This window comes from Protopterus annectens, chromosome 8.part0 (assembly GCF_019279795.1).
Source record: "Protopterus annectens isolate FY-2018-M chromosome 8.part0, PAN1.0, whole genome shotgun sequence".
Lineage (NCBI taxonomy): Eukaryota > Metazoa > Chordata > Ceratodontiformes > Protopteridae > Protopterus > Protopterus annectens.
Window position 1 is genome coordinate 1,912,188,173 of NC_056741.1, and position 20,698 is coordinate 1,912,208,870.

Genomic DNA, 20,698 nt, shown 5'->3' on the forward strand with positions numbered 1-20,698 from the left:
TCTCAAAAAACTGATCTTCTCCTTTAAACTTCTTTTTGCAGGAAGGCAAATTGCTCCTGCACCCCCAACACTCCATGAACTTATATATACCAACTCCAAAACTGCCATTTCTTGGAGAAAAGGGAATATTCTGAGAAATGGCATCTCAGAGTTAGTGAGTTCTTTCGGCCATTTAGTCTCCATATTTCCAGACTCGCTCTAGTGGGTCCTGACATTTCAAATTGTTACTGTAAAGAAGGTCTAGAGATACCTCTCAACCTCTTGGCATAAGAAATCTGGAACAAAGCCAATAATAATGGGGGACAAAGGCTCAAAAATAGGGGCACATTTTAAATATTGCTCTTGTAAACATAAAAAGTTGCTAGAATAAAAGTGTTGCGTTAGCAAGTACTTTCTGAAGGATATGAAGTCTGAAATTCAATGTCTGCCATTATTTAGTGACCCCAATCCTCAGTAATTTGCCAGAGAACTACAAATTTTATGAGGCACAGACCAAAAATATGAGACAAAAATAGTGATACTCTGTACAAATCTGGACAGTTGAAAGGTATGGCTTTAGGCCTGTCAATTAAAAAGATAAGTAGCTTTTAACAGAAAGCGGTTTAATGGATTGATGTCAAAACGTGATAACTATAAATCTGTTTCAGTTACTATTATAAAAAATTTGTAAAATTGTATAAAATACCCTAAAATAAGTTGCATTAAAATTTGATGGGGGGGAGCCTCACTCCATAAACACAGAAATCATGCAATAAGAAAAAAAATTCTCTGAATTACATGAAAAGAGACATGGAGGAGCTCTCGGATCATGTAGCCCAGGCAGGTATGATCCTAGCCCTGAGTAACATCCTGCCTTCGCCCAGAATGATACCACAATATAAGGACAAAATGATTGACTTTAACACCTGGCTAAGCTTCTGGTGTCATTCAAAGGAGATCCAGTACCTGTTTGCCTGGGATGACATGATCGAAAAACCACGATGCTTTGCCAGAGATGGTCTGAACCTGTCACCCCTGGATTCAGGTTACTGGCTAAAACTCTTGCCACCCCTATAGTGCCTTTTTTAGGCAAGGCTCAAAGGACAAAACCACCACCGTGCCAGATACAAGCTTGCAAAAACTGAAGGTTATGCTACTCAATGCTAGATGTCTCAACCTCAAAATGCACTCTCTCAAGGCCCTCCTAAAAATGGAGAACATCGATATCTGTGCAGTAACTGCGACCTGATTCAAGGCTCCAGAGACTACCCCTGCAATACCAGGCTGCAACTCTTGCCACACTTTTCGGCCACCAAACCAGGATTGAAACAATAAAGGCAGAGGAGAATCCATATTCACCAAGGATAGCCATACCACCAGGCTAGTTGCCCAACACAATGCATCTGAAATTCTCCAGGTGCAACTAACACTAGGTAAAACTGCAATTCAAAGTGTAGCTTGCTACAGATCCCCCACCCTGCCCCAAGATGCTAACTACATCTTTCTAAACATAATGGAAAATATTATGATTCAACCAAACACCCTAATACTGGGTGATTTCAACTATCCTGCCATTAACTGGGAAAACTACTCAGGTACCAATACCTATGCCCAACAATTCGTGGAATTCATAAATTCCAGCACCCTGTATCAACTAATCCATAGTCTCACCAGGGGCACCAATATCCTGGACCTGGTCATTACCAACATGGGAAATCATTGCTCCACACCAGTGGTCACCTCCTCGTTGGTTAGGTCTGACCATAAGCTAATCACCTTTGACATCCACATCCCACCCCCAATCCCTAGTAAGGAAACCTCCGTGAAAAACTTCTCCAAGGCCAACTTCATGCTACTCAAGTCAGAAGTGACAAATGTCAGGGCACCCATGCAGCTGGGAACTAAAAGTTCGACTGCTGAATCCTACAGTGAAGCCCTGTACAAGTCGTGCCATCTCAAATAGAACCAAGATGTTCTCCTCCAAAAATAGGAACCCAATCTGGTGGTCCCCTGCCATAAGCAAACTATACAACAGAAGGAATAAACTGTTGCAGAAAAAAGGAAAATCCCAGGATGCAAAATCTCCCTTACTAGCCTCATTAAGAAGATGAGATCCCTCATAAAATTCTCCAAAGCTAGTTACAAAAATAAAATCGCCAAAGATTCCAAAGACAACCACAAGGCATTCTACAGCTATGTCAGGAATCTAAATGGCAATGCTCAAATCTGCTCTGAGCTACAACAGAATGGCATTAAATATACTGATCCCAAGGACATTGCCAATATCCTGGCAGATCGATTCAGTGCCAACTTCACCCACCTCTTACCCCCTAAAGGGCCCATCTCAATACCAAAAGATTGCTAAATTCTGGTAATCATGACCACACAGGTAAAATCCACACTTTCCAAAGCTAAGAATACACCAACCATGGGACCAGATGACATCCCAGGCTGTGTATTACATGAACTACAATATGAGCTGGCACCTCACCTAAGTGTTATATTTAACCATAGCCTCACCTCAGGCTTCATACCCACTGAGTGGCGCATAGCTGCAGTCATCCCACTCCACAAGGGGGGATCCACCTTGGATCCTGGGAACTACCGCTCCATCAGTCTGACAAGCCTGATCTGCAAGTCTATGGAACTTATTATCATGGAACTTATAAACAAAGATATCGACAACCTTCAAACACTGGACCCCACCCAGTTTGGGTTTTTGAAGGACTAATCGTGTCTGCTGAACCTGACTGACTTCTTTGAATCAGTCTCCAGAGCCGTGGATGAGGGTAAGATGGTCCATACAGCCTATTTGGACCACGCCAAGGCCTTCGACACCATCCCCCACTCTGGAATCATAGATAAACTTACAAAGCTGGGCATTAATCCCTACGTCACTCGATGGGTTGTCAACTGGCTTACTGACAGAACCCACACTGTAAAAGTAGTCGATTCCAAATCCAGCTCCAGACAAGTGACAAGTGGAGTGCCTTAGGGTTTGGTTCTAGGACCGTTCTTGTTTGGCATCCACTTCTTCAAGGTACAAGCTAACATTAAGGGTCTCTGGCTAACAAAGTTTGCAGATGATTGCAAACTGGGAGCCATTATTGACTCCCCAAATGACATAAATTTTCTACAAAAGGGCTTACAGAAACAGATGCTTGGTGCCAGAGCCATGGGCTCAAGCTCAATGCCAAGAAGTGTATAGTTATCCCCTTTGGGAAAAAACATGTACCCATGAATTACCACATAGGTGGCAGCACACTAAACACCGAATGTATGATAAGAGACCTGGGAACACAGGTGGACAGTGGTCTCATCTTCGAGAACCATGTCGCCACAACAATTAGGAAATCCTTCTATGTGGCACACCTCGTCACTAAGGGCTTTTCATCCAGAAAAAAACGAGGTTATTGTCCCACTGTACTCATCCCTCGTTTAGAACCATCATTGAATACAATGCCTCATTTGGTATGTACCTCACAAGACATCTGCAGCAACTGGAAAGGCCACAGAAATATCTCACTAAAAGAATCACAGGTCTAAAGCAGATACCCCATGCTGACCGACTAAAAAAACTCCAGCTATACTTTGTCGCATATCGTCTACTCAGAAGCAATCTCTGCTTAACATACAAGGCCATGTCAAACCTAGAGCTGTTGGACATGCTACACTTAAAGAAATCACAATCCATCAGAGCCACACACTCCAGGGATCTAAACCTTGTCATCACAGTGAACAAGACATGCTGAAGTGATAGGTTCCTGACCTAGAAAATACCCATACTCTGGAATAGACTGCCCATACATGTCAAGCAGAGCGCCTCCTTGGCCCTCTTCAAAAAGAACCTCGACGATTGGATGGGAGATAGGAAATTTACCCCGGCAATCACATCAGTCGCTCTGCTAGACAGGGGTTCAAGGAAGTAATATTCTGAAAGAAAAACAGGGAATTATTATGGCTAGGCTTGTATAGGCCCTAGGGGCAATAGCCTAGTACCAACCTATGAATTAGACTAATCTATTTTATCTTTTAATGACTGATTCTAAAGTTATCACTTTTTTATTTTTATTTTTTTTTTTGGGGAGGTGAACAGCAAAAAGACAGTTTTCTGTCAAAAGTCTTTTTGCTTTTGACATTTATGTTTACTATATTGGCTTTTGACATTTACGTTTACTATATTCAGTCTCCAGGCTCCCCAAATGGTTATGTTACCATCCAAAAGTTAAAAAAGATCAATAATTTTACTTGAAGAAAAATAAACTGACACTAATTTAACACTAAAATTATTTGAAAAAACACTAAAATATGTAACTGTTGAACATGTTAGACTTATCCTTCCTAAGCACATTTGACAAAATATCTTAAGACAGCAGGTCTATTCCCAAATGGAACTAAACCATAAGACATAAAATACATATGAAGTATGCAGACAGTATTATTTATACATTATCATGCTGTAGATATAGCCAACCTGCTGGCAGACAGGTTCAGTGAAAACTTCACTCCCCTGTCACCCCCATCAGTAAAACAAGAAATCCCCAGTACCTGCCCCCTCCCCTTATCTCTAGGGAGCAACTCATCACTGTCCTGTCAAAGGCAAAAAATACAGCCCCCATGGGACCCGATAACATCCCAGGCTGCATCCTACATGAACTCAGGCAGGAACGTGCAGCACCATTAGACACTCTATTCAACCAAAGCCTGAGTACGAGTTTCTTCCCAGCTGAGCGGAGGACAGCTACTGTCATCCCTTTGCACAAAGGTGGAGCATCCACCGATCCAGAAAATTATAGACCCATCAGCTTAACTAGCCTGATCTGCAAGGCAATGGGGGGGATTATCATGGACCTCATTAACAAGGACATTGGCAACTTCCAGACACTTGATCCCACACAGTTTGGTTTTGTCAAAGGGAGGTCATGCCTGTTAAATTTGGTTGACTTCTTTGAGACAGTCACCAAAGACATAAACAAAGGGAAGATGTTGCACACCGCCTACCTTGACCTGGCCAAAGCCTTTGATACTATTCCCCACTCAGGTTCAGGTATAATAGATAAACTCTCTCAACTAGGCATCAATCCATATGTTATCAGATGGGTGGCAAACTGGCTCACTGATAGAACTCACCTAGTCAAAATAGGGGAAGCCACCTCAAGTGTAACAAGCAGTGTACCCCAGGGATTGGTCTTGGGGCCTCTGCTGTTTGGGATATACCTCTCAGAGGTGCAGGCAAAATCTGTGAGCTATGGCTGACCAAGTTTACAGATGACTGCAAGCTGGGTGCTGTCATCAATTCCCCTAATGATGTGGACATCCTCCAAGAGGGTCTCACCCAAACAAATGACTGGTGCCAGAAACAAGTTCTCAAACTGAATGCCAAAATATGCATCAGCTTCCCTTTTGGGGAGAGTAATGTCCCCACAAATTATCACATTGATAATAAGGCACTAAGTACGCAATCAGTCATGAGGGACTTGGGCACCCAGGTTGATAGCAAACTGAGTTTTGACCACCATATTGCCTCCATTGTATGGAAAGCTTTCTACATGGCCCACCTCATTAGTAAGGGTATCTTATCCAGGGACAAGGTGGCCATAATATCCCAGTATTCTTCCCTTATAAGACCCATTATAGAGTACAATGCCCCTTTTGGCATGTACCTCACAAAGCACATGCAGCAGCTGGAGAGACCACAGAGGTTCCTCACCCATAGAATCCAGGGCCTCAAACATCTACCCTACACAGATAGGCTAAAAGCCCTGTCCCTCTACTCAGTCTCCTACAGACTCCTCAGAAGTGACCTCTGTCCGGCATACAAAGCAATTTCAGACCCCACCCTGATAGGACTGCTGCATATCCACAAGTCAGGCTCCACTCAAGTAACCCACAAGTGTGACCTCAGCCTGATCTGTGACATCAATAGGACTTGTTGGCCAAGACAGATTTGTATCCTAGAGACTCCCTTTTGTGGACTAGACTCCCTCTCCACGTAAAGCAGAGTACCTCATTAAACCTTATTAAGCTCAACTTGGATAACTGGATGGGGAACAGAAAATACACCCTTGGGATTTCACCTGTGTTCCTGCTGGACAGTGGTATAGGGTGCTGACTTGTAGGAACATGGGCCAAATTCTTGGCTAGGCCTGTAAGGGCTTCAGGGCCAATAGCCTAGTAACTCCCTATCATCCTATGATCCTATTTATGGTAAACATCACCCATCATGATTTCAAAAATACACAAAACTTTAATTATTTTGTTACGGCATATTTGTCTGGGTGTTTTTTTTTGGCTGTCTGCCCTACGCTGTACATCAGTTTTTTCTCTTCTAATGGACAAAACTGTGGTCAGTATTTTTTTTTGTACTTACCATATTTTGAAAACAGGCCTACTAAAGCTTTTTTATCAAGTGCTCTAAATTTGCTATTCATTTTCATTCATAGTGTATACATTAGTTAAAAATCATTTAATTAAAACCAGAGTATACCTTTAAGTCACCTGAAATATTGGCACCAGCCAAAATGCCAGTTGCTGATGGGAAGAAAATGGAAAACATCCCAAAGAAGGAGCCATCAGCCCCACGCCATTTTGGAACAAAGTTTTCAGCAAAAATATCAGCTGGAAAAAGAAAACAATGGAGTGAGTTGTTTTATAAGCAAAATACAGTGCTAATGTATTTCTCATCATCATGATTAGGTATGACAATATACTAGAGAGTGAGAAGTGTAAAATGCTGTATGTGCTACAGACTGACAATATTTAGTAATTTTACTGATTAATTTGAAGGTTGCTGAAAATGAGGATGGGCCAGTAATATATAAAGAGTGAAAAACAGCTTATCTTTCATTAATGTGAATGTCACAGAAAGAGATCACATTTCATTGCAGAACTATTGGATTCCACTTGAAAGTTCATATAGATTTTGGCTCCAGATTGAGGTTCTCTCTCTCTCGACATATATATATATATATATATATATATATATATATATATATATATATATATATAAACTTGGGAAGAGACAGCTGACATCCAGTATTGCTGAAAACAAAATCAAGAATGGCTTAACCACATGTGGCTTTCTACATGACTGTCCTGTACATAAAGTCAAATTCTAATGGACTAGCAAATTATGGCAGCTGGACCAACCCATGTACACACTGAGTAAATCAGTCATGACCATTTAGCACCTCCTATCAACACAAGCAATGCCTCCCTAAACTATCTGCTCATTTGCAAGCCAAAACACAAACCAGCTTTCCCATAGCTCAGACCACTCTCCTCACCTCCACAGCCAAAAGTCAGCTAAGGACAGTTATGTCATACAGCACCCCTAAATATTCTCAGTTTGTGGCTTTCAGTGGGAATAGTAACATACACCCACTTACTGTTCTGTCAAACAACTTCCTTCGAAACCACAAACATTAATCAATCCCACAGACCAACAGTAGTTTTTTTACTCATTTCTATGTTAAGCTATTGTCAACATACAAAACAGTGGTTTTCCTAAATGATATCTCAGACAAAATTTTTGTCAGTTGTAACACAGACTTATGGTATGCAACAACAAAAATTTCGCAAAGTCATATAACTTTCTGGGAACCTTATGTAAATGAAATAGTCTCTATTTAATGTGTGCCACAGTATAAGTCCCTTTTCTTGGCTTCCTTACTACAAGGATTTTTTTTAATATTAAAACTATATATCAGGGTGATTTCCTGGATGGTACACAGCTAATAAAAGAAATTTTGCAAGAACCCTCAGCATTTTTAGAAGTATTTTTTATCATATTAATTCATATGTATTCGTATCACTTTCAGACATCTACCTGGAAGTTTTTCGATGGCCCAGTGAGTCAAAGCAGTGCCTAAATAATAAATCTGTATAATTTTTGAAGAAGTATTGTAAGGAACACACATGTATGCTCACCAAGGCCAAAGTATGTGTGATGGCTGCAGTATTACAAGATACACAAGAAAAGGATCCCACTCCAGAAATGTGGAATTAATGAGAGCGATACAGGAATTTAGCAAGACTTCTTTTAATCAGGAAAAAGAAATTTACAAGCTCACAATAAAAACACTGACAAATTGGAAGCCATGGCATCAGACATTGAACTAAATATTAAACAATTAAAACTACATAATGTCAGCCATGCTGGGAATAAAGGCAGTAGATCCAACTTAAAATTATTTGGAATACCAAGCAATTCCTTCTAAGCTGCCATTACTGCACAGAGGCTTCAGCTCACCAAACCTCAGTTCACTTTTTGTCCAGCTGTACAATCATAATCAAGTGGCTTTCAGGTATAATAATAAAAAGTAGGTATTTATTTATTTATGCTTTATTGACCAAGTTAGTCTCACTAGGCTAGTAGACTCTTTTCAGGGAGACCAGTGGTGGTATTTATACTAATAGGAAAAATCTGGCCTGTGCATTGGGGAACATCCCCTACTCATCATTGTTGTGAATGGGACTCATTTTGTAGGAGGAACTCCTGTTTCTATTCCAGGTGCAGAGGTGGCCTGGAGAAACAAGGAGGTAGATAGAGAGAGAGAAGGAGATAATGGAGTGGTGCTGGAGGAGAAAGCAGATATCAGGACTGCAGAATGTGTGCAGAATTCTGAGGAGATGTTTCAAAGAAATCTGTTTAATGGAGATGAGTTTGCAAATCATGGATATATGATTACAGCCCTTCAGTTGGGAGGATTGCAGGATGATTTACTTAAAGAAATTGTGATGCAGAGTGAGCCAGAAAATGAAGGATATGTTTCCTAGGGGGGCATTATGGATACAATACAAAAGAAGGATGCAGAGATAATCCTGAAGAATAGTAGAGAGACGGAAAAGAAAAAATAAATGTATGAGGAGAAAGTAAAAGAAAGCAAAAAAGGAGTAGCAGAAAACAAGACAGAAGAAAATGAAAAATGGAAGTATGTGGTAAGGACCAAAAGTAAAGAAGACAAAGAAGCCGTCAGGTATGAAGTGTGAGAAAATTTATTGGCTCCTTTGGGTGTAAAAGCACGAGGTAAGAACATTTATTCTTATTAACAAGGAAACATTTTGTGACATTATATCTGTGACTGTTTTTCAATGGAAACGTTTCTTGGAGAATATGAAAAAAGAAAGACTGTAACCCATGGATGTTTTATGTGATAAAAGCATTTAACAGGGAAACAAAATATAAATTTCATGTACACTTTCAAACAGAGGTGGAAAGAGAGACTTTGAAAGGATATTTTTTATGTAAAGAAGTACTGGACATTGCAAAAGTTTGTGGCAAAAGAGGTTTATGGACTGGTGGATTGGATTGTAATATTGTGTTAAAAACAGAAAGAGAAAAAAATGTGTGCATGTGTGTGTGTGTGTGTGTGTGTGTGTGTGTGTGTGTGTGTGTGTGTGTGTGTGTGTGTGTGTGTGTGTGTGTGTATGTGTGAAAAGGGACAGTTAAGTAATTTTGACAAAATAAATGGCTATATTTGTGGGAAAATGGGACATTATCCAAAAATGTGAATTGAAATGTTATAAATGTAACAAAATTAGACATTTATGGATGGATTACAAAAATGAAAATAAAAGTAAGGAAAAACAAAAAGGTAATGAACAAAGAAAAGTCATTTTAGAAGTAGTAGAAATAGAAGAGAAAATAGTTGAGAGAAAAATTAATAAAGTGGACATAGAAGAAGGTTCTAAACTAAGTGATAAAGAAGACATACACTGAAAAGTAATAAAAGAAAAATATATTGGTAAAAGTGTAAAAGACAGAAAAAGAAAATGTAAAGAGATAAGTACAAAAGAAAACAAATAAAGGGAATGGATGAAGAAGAATATATAAGTTAATATATGCCCAACCCAGAAATGATGGACATGCTCCACCTAAACAAAACTATATCCCCTCGAGCCACACGCTCCAGGGATCTAAACCTCACCACAACAATAAATAGGACATGCTGGAGGGCTAGATTCCTGTCCCAGAGACTTCCCATGCTCTGGAACAAGATTCCAATCTACATTAGGCAGAGCTCCTCACTAACCCTCTTCAAGAGAAACCTTGACGAGTGTATGGGAAACAGAAAGTTTACCCCAGGGATCACTTCAATGGCTCTGCTGGACAGAGGCACAGGGAACTAATCTAAGGGGGCGTCGAAAGCCAACACATTCCGGCTAGGCTTATAAATGCCTTCGGGCAGATAGCCTAGTACCTACCTATGAACGTATGAACCTAATAACTGGGAGTTGGTATAATGGCTAAGGTGTTTGACTCACAGACACTATGTACAGGGCTTGATTTTCACTTTCAGGAGAGAAACTGGCTAGGCTTATAATGGCCTACTAAGAAAGTTAGCTTAATAATTAGCTATGCCTGTCTGAAACCATGAATCTAAGTAAAAGGGAAAATGACATTTTTTGAGTGCTTTATGTAAATGTGAATAATAATAAGAATATAATTACAAGACTATGGATTTTGGAGTGTTGTAATACATGTGATACAGATGTAATTATATTAGAAGACAACATTTTTAACAAATGAAAGATTACAAACAGAGAAACTAAGGGGAGGAAAGATGATCTAGAATTTGGGAAATGAGAGATGTTCTGGAAAAGCTGTATTCTGTATAAATACAGTAAACATATTACATGCAACTTTAGCAAAAATGGGGAGATTAACCATTTTAGATTTAAAATGGAAAAGAACTAGTATATAGAATTATAACATGATATGCTTATACTAACTGTAAAGAAAGGGAAAGCTTATTTCATCAAATTTTAAACTATGTAGTAATAAATATGAATATTATAATAACAGGAGACTTTAATTGTGATTTAAGAGGCAAATATAAAAAGAAAGAAAAGGATACAAGAAAATGTTAGATGTTATAAAATGTGGTAAGTTAAAACTTTGGGACAGAAATTCATGGACTTACAAAAGGGGTATGTTTAGAACTGAAAGTTTATTTTATAGTATCAGACTGTATAGTTATAGGAAAAGGGGAGGTAGTTGAATCAGGATTTTCTGATCGTCTTGCAATATGGCTAGAGATAAAGGAAAACAAGGAATATATAAAAATAGACAAAGGAATAAAAAGGATAAATGAGAAAGCATGGAATGAAAAAGGAAAGAGACTAGTAATACAGTTAAGGAAATATCATATTACTAAGAACATTTTATAAAATGTGGTCTGAATGGCGGTTCTTATTTAAGGAAAAATATAAAAATATATTTTTTATAGTGGCAATATGATGTGAGAAAAGCAGAGAAAAAATATAAAAGAACATACAATGATGCATTGGAAGATTTAGAACATGACAGAATGTAGTTTGAAAAAGAAAAATAATTTACATTTATTTATTTATTTATTGTTGTTTAAAGAATTTTATATATTTTTTGTTTCTTTCATATAAGAATTGTTATATAAGCAAAGATATTTTACAAGGAAAAAGAAGCATTGAGTTACTTAAGCAGATTAATAAATGAAGATATAATGAGAGAAATACAAAATGTAAAAGGATAAATAGAAAGAACTCAGGAAAAGATTATGAATAGTGTAGTACAATATGTACAAGAAATGTAAAGTAAAAAGAAGGTAGTGAAAAAAGCATGGAAAGTAAAAAAGTTAATAGAAAAAGACAATGAAGAGTTGGAAAAGAAGAGTTCTTTAAATGAGCTAGATAAAGTGTTAGGACAAGTAAATATAGATTTGGCTGAGGACCAGGTAGAATATGGTATGAAATGTATAAAAATTTAAGGAACTGACAAAAAAATATTTTTAAAGATTTTGAATGAATGGTTAAATGAAGGTAATAATAAAATAAAAATAGTTGTAAATGGCTGCTTAAGCCAAGAGGTACACATGAAGAATAGTGTAAGACAGAGATGTCCAATGAGATGTATACTCCTTCAGTTATGAATGTGATAGCATGTGAAATAAATTACAAAATAAAGGATCCAGGATGTATAACACCTGAAGGGTTAAGAATTCCATTTCTGTTAATACATACAGATGACATCATAATAACTGAAAATAACATTTGAATAAAGGAAATAATAATCTGCATAAATGAGTGTCTATGGGTGATAGGGATGGTTTTAAGTAAAGAAAATAGTTCAGACAGGGGTATATATTTTACAATGAATGAAATTGCTGTGTTAAGTATACAATTTGGAAATAAATATGTAAGTAGAATTCAATGGGAAAAATAAAAGAAGAAATAAAACAAACCTGTCTTTTCTGGAGAACATAAAAATTATCATTCAGAAAAAGGCTTATTTGATAAATTTAGTAAGAATAGGAAAATAGCATACTTTAGCAAGTGCATTTATGTTGCCACCAGTATCTGAAAAGGAATTGTTGCAGATCATTTTTTCATTTAAATTGGAATTCTAGATTAAACCCAGTAAAAAGAGGAGTTTTGTATGTAAATAAAGAGGAAAGAGGTTTGTGGTTAATTAACTCAGTAGTATATACTGCTGCATTAAATTTGTACAAAGTATTAAAGTGGAAAAATGAAATAGATGAGAGATTAGTAGTAAAATTATATAATTATAAGTATGATACATGTGCTGCGGTAGCATTGTCACCTCACAGCAAGACGTTGTCCCATTCGATTCTCAGCTAGAGCGTCTTCTGTGTGGAGGCATATGTGAATGGGTGTGCCTTCGTTGAAGATTGTGCATCAGGGCTAGTAACTCGGCACATAAAATCCTCTACCAAACATTAGCGGACCGGAGTTCCACTGTGGCGATCCCTAACCGGGATAAGCCAAAAGACACATACATACATGTTTGGGGTATGGTAAAAAGGGTAAAAGATAAAAGAGTGTATAAATGAAGAAATAAAATTTTGCCAAGAAAAAATATTTTTGTGAAATATAAAATCTGATGATATAGAAAAAGATTTAAAAAAGTGTGTTATAAGAATGTAATGATAAAACATTACTATGTAAAACCATGGGAAAATCTAACAGATGAAAAACTTAAAGCTATAAAAATAAAAATCCAATGGTGTAATCAAACAGGAGAATGTCAAGATTTTTGTAGAGACTGGTAATAGATAAATTGCCAGTAAAAGGAAATATGCCATATAAAAAGAAAAGTTATAGGGTATGTTTATATTGTCAAGAAGAAGAAACTAGGGAACATGTTTTTAAAATGTAAAACACTAAAAAAATTATGGGGGAAATTACATAAAGAAAATTTTTTCGAAGATATAAAAGAAGTGGATAAAATAAACATGCAAATGATTAAATATGGGTATAATAAGAATGGAAGTAAAGAATATGTTAAAAAGAATACATAAAAATGTATTTTATGTCATATGGGCTATATGGAATGAAAGAATAAATTAAATTATGTTTAATGGTAAATGGATTTTAGCAACAATATTATGTAAAATCAGATGGCAGTTATGGAAAAAGCAGTGGGATCTAATAGGGATGAAAATTTAGTATGATTGTAAAGGAAATTATGAATATGAATATGTATAAATAGATTTGTATATTTATATTTGCAAATATTTGTAAATATGAGTTCTTTTTGTATATAAATAAAGGACCCCTACTCTTTTCAATAGGTGCCATGGGATCTTTTACATTCATCTTTGCTATCACCAGCTCAAGCAGATGAGGCCTCAGTTTAACATCTTATCTGAAAGACAGCAGACTCAGGAGTGCAGCATCCCCTAATTTGGTACTGCATTGTCAGCATTTGATCTGCCTGGTGTGGGAAATGAACCCACAGTCTTCTACACCAAAAGCAAGTGTATTACCTGTTGCACCACCGACACTGCAAAAATATTTATTGTGTGAAAAGAAGGAATAAGTGGTCATCAGGACCTCTCCTATATAATATTGTTTGCAGTAATGTTGGTAACAATTACTCCAGGTTTTTCTGAGATCAGAAAAAAAGCCCTTGCTAATAGTGTTGGTCTCAAAGAAAAAGTCTATGAAATATAGCAAGTGCTATTATATTCTCTTTAGAATTTTGGCAAAGGATGATCCAAAGTTGTCCACCAATCCAGATGGGGCACTAGAGAACATACAAGTTGGGGACAGATTGTAAGCATTGACGACATGGAAATAGCTTCCCTTCTGTAAGATGATGAACACATCCTTTGAACAGCCTGACTAAATTCTTGCACTGAAGAAACCCTGATTTAATGGACTTGTCTGACTGAAAGCTTCTTCCACATACAGTGATAGCAATAAACAGACCAAGGAAAGTGGACCATAGTGTGGCAAAAATTAAATGTTTCCATATTTTTACAATGAGCAGTAGTGATGAAGCATAGAAGGGGCTGGGGGAGGATGTAATTCACAAGCAGTCCTAGTGAGGTTGAATGGGAATCCTGACTTTTGTTCACTAAATCCACTGATCCATCCCCTCTGGTTTTGCAGTGATGACATCGTTGCTTTATTCTACCAGTATCTGGGTGGGTTTCTTTCTTTTTTATTGTGTATATGTGTATGGATCAGAGTCTTCTCTCTTAATATAAAAATATGTAGCTCAGAGATGAAAACAATAGAAAACATGAATGCAGTTTGGTGGTTCCCAAGCAACATGCAGGGGATCAATCTGAGAGAGCACTGTAAAGTTGATGCACATTTAGTGTACAACTGTTGACTTCACAAAGAGGCAATTTTTCTTATTTGTTTAGACAGGGTGTGCAACCATCCAGTGAAGTAGGTGAGCAGCATTCCATTGCAGCATGTTACATACGGATGTAATAAGGTAAACAGTGTGGGGTCTATACTACATCATTAAAAATTCAGTTCAGCAAACAACACTTACATCGAACATGCCGTTCATCGAATTCCACTCTTGCGGGGGGGCTGCACCCCACCCCCCCACTAATTATATATACCAACTCTGAGATTGCACTACAATGAGAAAAGGGCAAATCTTTCGATCTTCACTGTGCCGTGATCTCATTTTGAACAGTTTGATGAATGGCATGTGCGATGTAAGTGCCATTCGCTGAACTGAATTTCTGATGATGTAATAGGGACCCAACAGTGTCCTATAAGGAGGTTTTAGTAGCTGCATTTCACCTTTATGCACAACAGAGCCATAGAGTCCTCTCTGCACCATGTGCATTGATCAGATAAATGTAGGAAAGGCTTTGGAGCTCCAGGGAGAAGTCTAATGATTCTTAGTCATACTCTAATATTGAGGATGTTGTAACACACTTCAATCAAAGGTTAGTAATGTACTCAACAGTGGATGAAGAGGACCTAGATGTGGGATTCCCTTGTCTCAACTTTTTGTTTATGCCCTTCAGGTTATTGCTATGCTCCTTGTTACATGCTATGTTCAGACTGGTTATGCTCCTTGTTACATGCTGATATGTTTAGATTGGTTCTGTGGATAGGAAAGGGCCTGCATCAGCTTGAGTTAAAATAAGGACACCATCCAGAAAAACAACCACTACCCAGATAAGTGATAAATCATGTAATTAGATCCAAAGACACAAGGATCCCCAGTCAGCTTTCTTGTGTTAATTACCTGATGATAGATGTAGGCCAATGGCATCTGTCTGTCCTTGTTGACAGATCACCCCCCACTGCTTCTAAAAACTGCCCCTCAGGGCTATGGCCTTTAAATCTGTGCAATCTAAATAACTTTTATAGTAAGCTACTTAGTCTAGATGAGAAATTATTGACATGGATATGGCAGCACTTTCAATTATTTTAGTTGTATTAAAAGGCAATCATGCTCAGTATCTTAGCCAGGAAACCAGACAAAAGCAGAACTGCTTATAACTGTTAATAAACCAGCATCAACAGGAAATTGGTAGATATTAAAGAAATGCAGGGAACTCAGACATCAAAGGTAGAGCAGTCATAGCATAAATCAGAAATACAATTGCAGAAACTGTGATGGAATTCTCAAGATGCCTCTTACAAGGCATTGCATGATTTAGCATACAGACTTCAGGTAAAGACAGCCCAGCAAAGGGTAACAGTTATGTCTCACATAACAAAATGTGTATTGGTAAAAAATCAAAATGCAGTCCTAAAACCTGAGCCTGGCCAGCACTCGTATTCCACACCTGAGGATGATGCTCACAATGAGATGATCCATTTCCTGCAATATCTAGATCATCCATAGCCCTCCAAAAATGGAAGCTTTTTATAGGTTCATAGGTGAAAAGGTTAGTACTAGGCGAACTGCCCTTGTAGGCCATTTCTAAGCTAAGCCAGTTTTCCTATTTGTTTCTTAAAATTGACACATCCCATTGAAGTTTAGATTCACATAACCATTTCCAAGTTCTATATTGTTTGCTGAAGCTGTTCTAAGCTGCAGAGAGACTGACCTACTGCCTGCTGTGATATTGGGAAAAGATACGTGTTTATTTTCAATTGTCCTTTGCACTTCTCATTTAATACATATCTCTGTAATCTGTACCGCTGTTTTTTCCCACCTATCTGCCCAGTTCTTGTGGTGGTCTTAAGTCTTGGTGGCTTTGAGTTACCAGCCTCTGGTATAAAGATGATACTGGACACTCCCCCCAGTCACATTACATCAGCTCATTCCACTGTTTATAGCTGACTTAGCAAAGGCCCACCCCTTTAACGTCTGAATATTGAATTATCTCATTATCTTGTGTCTCTTCACTTTCTACTAACAAAAAAAACTGTTTCCTGCCTTTTCTGTAACTAGTCTAGTCCAGATACAGATTTGCTGTATCCTGGACTGTTTGTAAGCTTCTGAGATCTGCTAGTTCTCTCCTCTCCTGCACTTTTACTAGCTTATTAGTCTAGCACTTTACCAGACTTCTTGTAGCAATTATTGTAGCATGCAAAAGTGCTACCAGCACTAAATGTTCTACAAGGAAACTCCAGTACTTATTATTAATGCCCACCCCTGCAGGCATGTCTACAGGTCAGTTCTCTCTGCTTTCACCTGTTAACCTGGTAAATTTGGGCATCTTGAGGCAAAGTAGCAACTGCCTCATGTACATTAATAACCCTCTCCTCTTACCTCACAATACTCAGACTTGCGAGAGATGCACTTATATAGCCAAATATGAAGATACGCACTCTCCAGCAAAGACCAGATTAGCTGGTCAGGAGGAGAAGGTAAACCCTTGCACCACACCACATGGCACACATAGCCCTCCAGAACACACACTAGCACTGCCTTCACATAAAAACACAAACCACACACCCACCTTCGTGGAGGATCTCAATACAAATCTACCCAAACAGCAGAGACCTCCAAGGCAGAAACTCACTCATCCACCACAACACAACACTAATCATGAGACACATAACCCTCCTAAACAGTGTGCCACTCAACCAAAGCCCCTAAGGCAAAACAGCATGCCCAACACACTAGTCATAGGTGATTCGATAGTGAGGCAAACTAATGTCGCACTCACTGGGTTGTGTAAGGTGAAAGTAACAGTCAGCTGCCTGTCAAGTGCCGGGATCCACCACATAACCAATGCACTCAGGTTCCTCAACAACAGGTACAAATATGACTCTTTCATTGTGTATGTGGGTGTGAATGACCTGAGACGTACCTCCCTGGACTACATGAAAAGAGACATGGAAGATCTCTTGGATTATGTAGCCCAGGCAGGTAAGACCCTAACCCTGAGCAGGCTCCTACTATCACCAGAATGATACCACAATACAAGCAGAAAATGACTGATTTCAACAATTGGCTAAATTTCTGATGTGATTCTAAGGGGATCCAGTATCTGTCTGCCTGGAATGACATGATTGACAGACCTTGATGGTTTGCCAGGGATGGCCTGCATCTGTCACCCCTGGGCTTCCGGATACTGGCCAAGGCTCTTGCCACCCCTATAGTGCCTTTTTTAGGTGGTGTTAAAAGACCAAATTACCACCATAACAGCTACAAACAAATGCAATTTGAGGGTCATGCTGCTCAACGCTAGAAGTCTAAATCTCAAAATGCACTCACTTGAAGCACTCCTTAAAATGGACAACATCGACATTTGTGCTGTAACAGAGATCTGGTTCAAGGCAGCAGAAAGCACCCCAGCACTACAAGGCTATAACTCATTCCACACCTTTCAGCCACAGTGTTTCCATATTCATAAAGGATGCACACACCTCCAGGCTGATAGCCCAACATAACGCATCAGAGATACTTCAGGTGCAGCTAGCATTGGGTAAGACAGAGATTCAGGTCATAGCCTGCTATAGGTCCCCAACCATGTCCCAAGACTCACACTCCATGTTCCTAAGCACCCTGGAAAATATCAGGGTCCAACCTAACACTCTCATATTGGGCGACTTCAACTACCCCTCCATTAATGAGGAAAACTACTCATGTACCAATTAACTTGCCCAGCGTTTCCTGCAATTCATTAATTCCAGTGCCTTGGACCAGCTCATTCTTACCCCACTAGAGGTAGGAACATCCTTGACCTGGTCATTACTAACAAAGGCGACCGTTGCTCTATACCAATAGTCAACTCCTTCCTGGTTAGATCCGACCACAAACTATTCACCTTGGAAATCCACATCCCTCCCAGCCCCACCTCCACCTCCCTCGCAAAGGTAACCACCATGAAAAACTTCTCCAAAGCTAACTTTGGACTCCTAAAAACAGAGGTGGCTAACTTCATGGCAACCATGCAATTGGAGAGCAGCTGCATGACCACCGAATCATACACTAATGCCCTGTAGGAACATGTACAAAAATGCATCTCGCCATACCCAATAGAACCAAGATGCTCTCCTCCAAAAAAAGGAAGCCAAACTGGTGGTCCCCTGGCATAAACAAACTCTACAACAGAAGGAAAAACTGAGGCAGAATAAGGTGAAGTCCCAAGAATGGAAAAACTCAGTTATCAGCCTCAACAAAAAGTTGAGATGCCTCGTCAAATCCTCTAAAGCTAGCTATGAAAACAGAATTGCAGCATATAGTAAAGACAACCACAAGGCCTTCTATAGATATGTAAAGAATCTCCATGGCAATACCCATATTTGCTCGGAGCTATTGCACAATGGCACCTCCTATACCAAGCCAACAGATACTGCCACTATACTGGCTGACAGATTCAGTGCCAACTTTACACCTCTCTCCCCCACCAAAGGACCAATCACAATACCAGTAGATTGCCAGGCACCCAGTATTACTGCTGCACAGGTTAAAACAGCACTGTCCAAAGCCAAGAATACAGATTCTATGGGACCTGACAATATCCCTGGCTGTGTTCTACATGAACTACAGAGTGAACTGGCACCTCACCTATGTGCCCTGGTCAGTCACAGCCTCACCTCAGGCTTTATCCCTACCGAATGGCGCACTGCTACAGTCATCCCTCTCCACAAAGGAGAAGCAACTACAGACCCTGGGAACTATCAGCCCATTAGCCTGATGGGTCTGATATGCAAAGCTATGGAGTGCATCATTATTGACCTAATAAACAAGGATATAGGAAATCTCCAAACTCTGGATTCCACACTGTTTGGTTTTGTGAAGGGTAGATCATGCTTGCTCAACCTGGTCGATGTCTTTGAGTCAGTCACCAGAGCTGTGGATGAAGGCAATACTGGGTAATACTGGGTGCCTGGTAATCTACTAGTATTGTGACTGGTCCCTTGGGGGGGTGGGTAAAGTTGGCACTGAATCTATAAAGTGTATGGTTAATGAAAATAGTAAAGTGCACTGCTTAAATACAGGGAAAGTTTATTCCATACGTTTAGGAAGCACTGGGTTATGAACCTTTCCCTTCATTGTACTTTATCTATTGCTGAAGTTTGAGGTCACTGGTTCTAGTATCTGTGGAGATACCAGATTTGTGGAGAAACAGGATGTCCAGGATAATCATAATTCTATTGGCATGGTATGGTGAGACAGAGATCTTCCTTCAAAAGTCTGAAAAACACTGAATGAACTCTTGGTAGTGCAGAGGCTGCAGATCTGTGACCATTTGGTTAGGAACCTTTGGGGTCTTCATCACATGGTACTTCTGATTATTCATTCATTTATTTATTTATATGTTCATTTATCTCTGTTTTTTATAGTTCCTCAGCAATTTAATATGCACATTGCTTCATGAGAAGCAAGATGCATTTAACTTCTTGCTCAGAAGCTAGTAATGCAGTTGCTGTTATACACTATTATATGCTGCCCAAATTCCACACAAACACTTTAGCATATCCAAGACAAGCTATTCAGTCCCTACTACCTCGTATTTACACACATCCAGAACTCAGGATGACCACCTTGCTCATAACTTATATTTTTTGATTTTTTAAGGAAAATGTCCAACAAACAAATATCCATCAGGCTTTTCCACTTGAAATTTCTAATGACACATTCTGCTTGGAAGTGAAACTCATATAGTATATCTGGTGCTGACAGCCAACACCAAAACAACTTTAAAACAACTTTTGTTTACTATAATATCAGCAACACTGCAGGAATGCAGATAATTCTTTTGGTTTGAGAGCATTGTCTTTTGTCGGTCAGTCCCATAGGAGACTAGCACATTGACAGACCATCTGTCCCAGGTGATAACTCAGTCCCATCAGACCAGTGAAATATTTACTTTCATGTATGCTGGCATAATATTTTAAAGTTGCTATTGCTATCCTGTCTCAGATCTTTTCCCAAATGTATTTATATAATAAACATACATAGAAAAACTTTTAATGGTGGGTTTCTCATTCTTTGCAGTTTGGAGATCACAGAAGAATCGGAAGTCATGCATATCATCACATGGACACATGCTGC

At 38.9% G+C, this 20,698-nt stretch overlaps 1 protein-coding gene across 1 annotated transcript in view; it reads right to left on the minus strand.

The window, feature by feature from the left end:
• SLC12A3 (solute carrier family 12 member 3) overlaps positions 1 to 20,698 on the minus strand; it is a 564,508-nt gene that overhangs the window by 401,955 nt on the left and 141,855 nt on the right. Inside the window, exon 12 of the mRNA XM_044079103.1 lies at positions 6,467 to 6,597. Coding sequence (XP_043935038.1) covers positions 6,467 to 6,597 — 131 coding nt within the window. The remainder of the gene's footprint in view (positions 1 to 6,466; positions 6,598 to 20,698) is intronic.